General features: G+C 39.0%; 1 protein-coding gene across 1 annotated transcript; it reads right to left on the bottom strand.

Annotated features, from left to right (window-relative positions):
- Positions 1–245: 245 nt before the first annotated feature.
- On the bottom strand, positions 246–8,115 carry LOC138883739 (uncharacterized). Its single transcript, XM_070164446.1, has 6 exons — positions 7,933–8,115; positions 7,312–7,851; positions 6,766–7,179; positions 4,663–4,721; positions 3,637–3,880; positions 246–392 (listed from the first exon to the last, which is right to left on the bottom strand). The coding sequence occupies exons 1-6, from the start codon at positions 8,113–8,115 to the stop codon at positions 246–248; spliced, it is 1,587 nt and encodes a 528-aa protein (XP_070020547.1).
- Positions 8,116–8,519: the final 404 nt, after the last annotated feature.

The following is an 8,519-nucleotide window of genomic DNA, read 5'->3' on the forward strand; positions in this document are numbered from 1 at the left end:
CATGCTTCCGTATGAATGAGTAGGATTCGGTGTTCTAGTAGTTTTCCGTTTATTGTAAAACTAACTCTCCAAATTATACCATAAGAATTGCAATGAAATGTAGTACACTATTCATACCGCCAGCACTATAGAAATAACAAAATCAGATGAGTGTTAAAGAGAAAATTACAAAGAAAATTGAAATCAAAGAGCCCTTCCCGAAGAGGAACTCACAGCCAAAAATGCCACAAACATCAAGGATGCCACTAATCGATATTGTGTTGCAAGAACTTATTGATTGCAAAGTGGATAAACTTGGAAGAAAAGAAAGAGGCAGACAGATATCTTAAATTCTGAAGGACAAGATGAGAAACATCGGGCAGGTAAGAAGGAGAAATTGCTCTCAAATAAAACTGTGCAGGCAAGAAAACACAAAGATTATCAAGTGGAAACCATAACTTCACCAAAACCAAGGAATGGTTCAGCAAGCTTAAGAAAGAACAGTTTTCTCTGAACCAAACCACACTCAATACAAAATTTCTACAAAAAAGATCCAGAAATGGAACACCTTCAAAATATTTCTCTAATAGCATAAAACAAGTTGCTCTTGCCAAGAATCGGAGCTCTTCCACCTCTATAATAATCACGCAAAGCAATAAGAACAAAATGCCAATTAAAATGCATTGTCAAATGAAGTATCCTCTAGAGAAGAGAGGCTAAACAGCATCACTCAATCATCCAACTAGGAGAAACCATTCAACCTGTTACTTACAGAAAGGAAGGGATGTCATACTGAAATTCATAGAACCTCATCCATGCCGTATCACCTTTAGCACAAAGCTCTAAACAAAGAGAACAGCTCAATCTAAGAGCCAACTTGTTTTGACAGAACTTACGTTAGATTTCATATGTAACTTGACCAGACCCAATCACTTCATGGGATTCAATCCAAACAATAGAAGACGACGAGCATAAAGAATTAAACAAACTCACATTGAAGCAAAAGATAACCAACACATCCTACATACATGGATACAATTAAGCATAAACAGTGTAGAGTTTGGCTCCCTTAAACTGTACAATAACTCCCTAGGCAGTATAGAACTTCTAGCGCAGCTGATGCTACCATAACAGATGCAAAACTATAACTCAAGCTAGAAGGAATCGCAGCTAAAACTAATCAGAAATGCAGCAAACTGGATAGAAACATGCACAAGTTAAAAGAACTGAACTTGCAAGATTTCCTTAATACACTTTAGGTCACAGCCCATCGAATCAACTTCATACAATTCGCAGTCAACAGCACTCCAAATTAGTCCTCATTTGAATTCACATTACCATAAAAAAATAACCACTCAAACAACCATGTTCAAACTCAGAAAATCAACTTAAAGCTCAACCAAGCTTCCCAAAATTGTTTAGTGATGTTAATTTTTTCTTCTTAGGTATCCAGAAATCGATTCATACAAACAAAATATTTTAGCTCACACGAAATAGAAAAATAGAAGAGTTTGGAGATGAACCTGAAAATGAACTTTCGATTAATGCTATTTAATGATTACAATGATTCTAAGAGGAAGTAAGTCCAAACAGAGAATGTACGAACTACAGAACCAGCCACTAAACGAACAGCGTTGGAGAAGCTCGAAACCAACAACACTCAGTAAACTTACCTTAACTCAAAATGAAATCCAGAAAATGAACTAAGCCTTTGAGCTCAATCCAAACTCATCATTAAAGTGAAAATTTCAGAACTTCAAGATGAAGAGAACAAAGGGGATAAGATTAAACAAAACGAAAACGAAATTTTTTTGTATTTTTCTATTGTAACTGGAATTAAACCAACATGGTTTTAGATGAATAAAATAGAAAAGAAGCTTTCTTATAACCCTAATTTCCAAGTGACCTCTGCTTCTCTCGAAAAATCCCTCAGAAAAATCCCCCTTTACAAAATCGGATCCGGTCCTTTTTGAAAACGAGCACTTGATGAATGTGGAGCTCGGATTAAGTGAAATCAATCCAACGCCTCGCACTCATCCAACGATTGTCCTTCAGAACCTTCCAATCGCGTGATATAGCTCAAAATTGGTCGAGTGAGGGGGGGATCTTTGGTGTCAGAAACGTTACAAAATGGCAAGAGGAGAGAAGGAGGGAACGTGTGGTGTGAGTTTGGATTCACTTGCCTGACTTTTGGCGAGTGTGGGAACAAATTTGGGCGAGAACAATAGTGAACAGTACTGTAGCACAAATTTTTTGAGTTTTGGGATTTAGGGTTCGTTCCAGGGCAAATACATGAGGCTCATATACGAGGGTTTGTGGGGCGTGTCGGTTAAAGGGTTAAGTCCAATTTCCTAGGGTTGGTTTGGAGGGGATGTGGGATGGGGATTAAATGGGTGAAATATTTGGGCTTCAGGACTTTTAGCTTGGCCCAAATTCGGGTTTTGCTCAAGGCTTTCCCCCTTTTTTTTTATTTTGATTTTTCTTGATTTTTTAAAACTACCAAAATTAATTAAAATCCTAGACTAAAATTTGACTTGTAAAATTATATTAAACCTAAACATAAGTAATTAACTTAAAACCAATGCAAGGAAATTGCTATTTTGGGATTAAAAACTAAAGATGGCCATTTTTAATTTTTGTCTATTAATGCAATTAATTAACAACTTAAGCTTACAAATGCAAATATCATCCTAAAAATAATTCCATGCATGAAAATTGAACATTTTAGGGTAATTCCCATGATCTTTTAAAATATTAAATATGCACCAAAATGTAACTCAATGCAAACAATTACCAAATAATTACTATAAATTCCTAAAATAATAAACACATAAAAGCAAAATCCGTTTGTGACTTTTGTAGGAATATTATTATTCCGGGAAAAATCACGTGCTCATAGCTGACCCTCTTTGCTCGGGAACACGAAGAGTTTTCGGGGAAAGATAAAGTGAGCAAATATGAGCGATTTCTGCCCGTTTGGATACTCCCTGGGAAGCATTTTGAAATCTTTGACCGAACCTCTCTTCCAAGATTGCCTACATATCCTTGGCTATAAAGGAATCAGGTCAGTTTAGTTCTAAAAAATGATAGCTGGATGAGCTGGAGAGCCGAGTGAGGTGTCGTTCCCTCGAGGCCGGTCCGTGGTACTGCTATTACATCAAAATCAAAAATGAAAAAGACTAACTGAGCCTGTCAATTATGAGTTACAAGATTCCTATCTATGAGTCTTCTGAAGTTTGATCTTGAGTCTTGAATGATTTATCATGCAGACTTTAATTTGAACCTTGGTGCTTGTTAGTTGCGGGCGCTAGCTTGTTCATCTTCAACTTTCTGATCAAGACCGGATATGCAATGCTCGTGATTTCAGTCATGTCTTGAGCATTTCACATCTCTCTCTACTTCTGCATTTTGTATTCACTTCTTTCTCTTTTCTTTTTTTCTTTTTTTTTTATTCTGGGTTGTGACTAACTTTTGTTGATCATCTCGGACTATTGACTCGCATTCTTGCCGCGAGCTTCTGCTACCTCTAACTTGAATTGAATTCTGAAGTGACTTCCCTTGTTCTCCGGGTGGGTGCCCCCTTGAAACTTGAAATAAATTTCCTTATTTTTCAGGTGGGCGCCTGATTGCCAAAACTCGAACTATATTCCTTGGAACTTGAACTGCTTTCCCTTGTTCTCCAGTTGGGTTCCTGATTTCATTACTTGCACTTGTTTTTTCCTTGGAACTTGAGTTGTGTTCCCTTATTCTCCAAGTGGGTGCCTGATTTCCAACACTTGCACTGCTTTTCTTTGAAACTTGACTTGTTTTCCCCTGTTCTCTCGGTGGGTGCCTGATTGCCAACACTTGGGTTGTATTCCCCTGAAACTTGAACCATTTTTCTTGTTTTCCAGGTGGGTGCCTAATTGCCAAAACCTTAACTATATTCCCTTGCTCTCCAGGTGGGTGCTTGATTGCCAAAACTTTAACTGTATTCCCTTCCTCTCTATGTGGGTGCCTGATTGCCAAAATATTAACTGTCTTCCTTCAAAACTTTGAAACTTGAGTCATTCTCCCTTGTTCTCCATGTGGGCACCTGATTGCTGAGCCTGCCCCGCTTTCCTTTGAACTTGTGACGTCTTCCCTTTGTTCTCCAGGTGGATGCCTGATTGCTGAACATGAACTGCTTTCTATTCTTGAAACTCGCGTTGTCTTCCCTTGTTTTCCAGGTGGGCGCCTGATTTCAACAAAACAAACGAAATTTTTCTGCTCCTGTTTGGTAGCTGGGCACATTTATGAGTGTTAATTAAATCATGTTACCCAATATCTCTAAGAATTTTAAAAGCTATATCCCATTATCTAGGAGGGTCCTGAAAATTAAAATCAAATCTCATCTTAAGGATGAAAACTTCATAGCTAAATTCAACTTCCTAAAGGTGAAACTTATGCTAAATCTCATCATCTAATGGAGGTCATAAAACTAAGTCCCATTATTCAGGAGGGTCTTGAAAATTTCAAATTGAATCTCATCCTAAGAATGAAAACTTCAAAGCCAACTTATATTTTCTCAAGGTAGAGCTTATGCTAGATCTGGTTACTCATGAATGTTTTGAATCTTAACTAGGCCCCATTGTCTAGGAGGGTCCTGAGAACTTCACATTAAATCCCATTATCCAGGCGGGCCCTGAGAAATTCCGGTCGAACCTGTCCGGTGCATGCTTTCCCCACGGAGGATTCCTCTGAATAAATGAAATTTCTTGCCCCTGTTTTAATCAAAGAAAATTTTATCAGTTTAAAAATGTGGTGGTTATCTTGCGGCATTCTTGCTGGAGGTGGCCCTTTTGTTGTCGTGCTTTGCTTTGACTGGCTGCCCTGAACTGGCCAAGAATTGTTTGCCTTTCTGACTGAGTTTCAACCACATGACTTTGAATGACCCGAATGCTTTGCACCCAACCCATTGTTTTACATTTCTATCCTTCCAATTTGAACCTCCGTGTCTTCCACAAAATTCACAAACCACTGGACCGCTTGACCTTTCATTAACACCTTATTTTCACTTTTGCATCATGCTATTTCTGGTACGCTTTGGCCGCACTTTACTTTGTGCAATTTTGGAAGTTGGTAGTAAGCTTTGAAATCCTTTCTTACTTGCTTAAACAAGGCTGACATTGGAAAAGCCTTAGAGAGATAAATCCAAAAGAAATGAAATGCAATGACTTCGAGAGTTATGAATAGAGAAGAGAATCAAAACAGAAAGACTGTTTGAGGAAAAAAAAAGAAGGAAAAATGACTTATCTAAGTGAGGCTGTTGGCATCAATGGTCATGACATGCACTTCAGATTAATCAGCCTAGTCCATTCAGTCAATCCTCTTTCAGTTTTCACACTTCATGCCTGGGGTTCCCATGATCTGATTCCTTTGCAAATTTAACAACCTTATTCGATTTGTTGTGCCCAGAAGGATTTTCACCGGCAAGCCTCTATCATTTATTCATCTCTCAACTCAACGTCTCCTTACGGTTCCCGTGAGAGTTTTTACCAATAACACTCTCTCATTTTTAATTTCTCTCAGCTTTCCATCACCTTACAGTGTCCGTGAGGGTTTTTACCAATAAGTCTCTCTCATTTTTCATTTTTCCTTCTCAGAACGGAGTGTTGCCCCTGATATGAATCACACCTCTACTTGCTCGACTTGGCATCTCTCGAAGACTGATCGGAAGGTCTTTCTTTGGACCGTAATGTGGGCTTTTGGATAAGGTTAGACAAAAAGGATATCACATAGGCTCAAAACAACTTAAATGGGTTCAAAATTACAACTTTTGGAATAATATCTCTTTACAACAACCACAACTTCTGCCCTAGTTTCTTTGCTTGGGGACGTTGAATTTTTGTTTTGATGGGACCGAACCGTGAGGCTACCTACGTATCCTTAAAAGGAATCAGGTCGAACATAGTTCATGACATAAGAATTGCTTTGTTGTTGCTACTTTCCTTTTTTCTTTTCTTTCTCTTTATTTTTCTTCTCTTTTTTCTTTTCTTCTTTTTTAACTCTTTTTCATTCTTTTCTTTCCCTCTTTTATCTTTTTTCTTTTCTTTTTCCCTTTTTTTCTTTACTTACCTTTTGCGTTCGTGTTTCCGAATTTTGCTATTATTTCCAAAAGAGGGGTATGAAAAGAAATAAATAAGGCTCAAAGGGGTAACAAAGGATAAAGTGTTTAGATTGCATAACAAAATGTCTTCGTCATTCCAATCTTCAAAATATGCCAAGTACAAACAACAATTTAGACAAACCAAAGAAATCATACATAATATCATTTGACCGCATCGGAATTGATAGTCATATCTATATATTACCTTCTATATCTTTTAAATATAATGTACCATTGGACAACACTCTCGTTACGATGAACGGCCCCTGCCAATTTGGGGCGAACTTGCCTTTCACTTCAGTCTGATGTGGAAGGATGTGTTTCAATACTTGCTGACCCACTTTAAATTTTCGGGGGCGCACCTTCTTGTTGTATGCTCTTGCCAATCTATTTTGATACAACTGGCCATGACACACTGCTGCCAATCTTTTCTCATTAATCAAACTCAATTGTTCCAAATGGGTTTTGACCCACTCATCATTATCAATTTCGACCTCAGCAACAATCCGAAGGGATGAAATTTCAACTTCCGTGAATATCACTACTTCAGTGCCATATACCAATAAATAAGGAGTTGCACCAACTAAAGTGCGAACAGTAGTGCGATAACCCAACAGAGCAATGGGCAACTTCTCATGCCATTGCCTGGAACCTTGCACCATTTTCTGCAGTATCTTCTTTATGTTCTTGTTGGCTACCTCGACTGCTCCATTTGCCTTGGGGCGGTATGTGGTGGAATTTCGATGCATAATCTTAAACTGTTGACACACTTCCTTCATCAGATAATTGTTAAGATTAGCACCATTGTCTGTGATGATTACCTTTGGGATTCTGAACCGACAAATGATATTCGAATGAACAAAGTTGACCACTACCTTTTTGGTCACAGATTTGAAAGTTTTAGCTTCAACCCACTTAGTGAAATAGTCAATGGCCACCAGAAAGAACCTGTGCCCTTTTGATGCCGCGGGCTCAATCGGTCCAATGAAATCCATGCCCCAAGCAACAAAGGGCCGTGGCGCGCACATTGTGTGCAATTTAGATGGCGGAGAATGATTCAAATCTCTGTGTACCTGGTATTGATGACATTTGCGCACAAAACTGATGCAATCTCGCTCCAACGTGAGCCAATAATACCCTGCTCAAAGAATCTACTTTTCCAGAACATACCCGCTCATATGCGACCCGTAAACTCCGGAATGTACCTCGGTCATGATATTCATGGCCTTCTTAGCATTGATGCACCTCAACAGCCCAAGATCTGGAGTTCTTTTGTACAGGACTCTCCCGCTCAAGAAATATCCACTAGCCAAATGCCAAATTGTTCTCTTTTGATCACATGTGGCTCGTACCGGATATACCTTCATCCTGATATACTCCCTAATGTCATAGAACCACGGTTCACCATCGAGTTCTTCCTTAACCATATTACAGTAGGTATGCTGATCACAAACTTGAATATACAGAGGGTTAACATAAGCTTTGTCCAGATGGTGCAACATTGATGCCAAGGTATCCAAAGTATCGGCAACCTCATTATGGATCCTTGGAATATGCCTGAACTCTATTGATTGAAACCGTTGACAAAGATCATGCAGGCATTGTCGATACGGTATAAGCTTTAAATCCCATGTCTCCCATTCTCCTTGAATATGGTGCACTAGAAGGTTTGAGTCTCCCAAGACCAAGACTTCTTGGATTCCCATATCTACAGCTAGCCTTAATCCCAGAATGTATGCCTCGTACTAAGCCATATTGTTGGTACAATAGAAATGAAGTTGGGCCGTAACAGGGTAGTGATGCCCTATTTCAAAAATAAGCATTACCCCTATCCCGACACCTTTCATGTTAGCGGCTCCATCAAAGAAAAGTTTCCAACCTGGTTTTTCAACCTGCTCCACTTCATCAATATGCATCACCTCTTCATCGGGAAAATAAGTTCCTAATGGTTCATACTCTTCATCGACCGGGTTCACGGACAAATGATCGGCCAATGCTTGGGCTTTCATCGCGGTCCGAGTCACATAGATAATGTCAAATTCTGTGAGCAAAATCTGCCACTTTGCAAGTCTTCCTGTGGGCATATGTTTCTAAAAGATATACTTTAAAAGATCCAGGTGAGAAATGAGGTAAGTGGTGTAGGATGACAAATAATGCTTTAAATTCTGTGCTACCCAAGTCAGGGCACAACGTGTCCTCTCAAGGGGAGTATACTTAACCTCATAAGACGTGAATTTCTTGCTGAAATAGTAGATGGCTTGCTCTTTCCTGCCAGTGAAGTCATGCTAACCTAACATGCAACCAAGTGAATTATCCAGGACTGTCAAATAAAGAATCAAAGGCCTCCCAGGCTCCGGCGGGACCATCACAGGTGGGTTCGACAAATACTCTTTGATCTTATCAAATACTTCCT

Source organism: Nicotiana sylvestris, chromosome 12, assembly GCF_000393655.2.
Source record: "Nicotiana sylvestris chromosome 12, ASM39365v2, whole genome shotgun sequence".
NCBI classification, from domain to species: domain Eukaryota; kingdom Viridiplantae; phylum Streptophyta; class Magnoliopsida; order Solanales; family Solanaceae; genus Nicotiana; species Nicotiana sylvestris.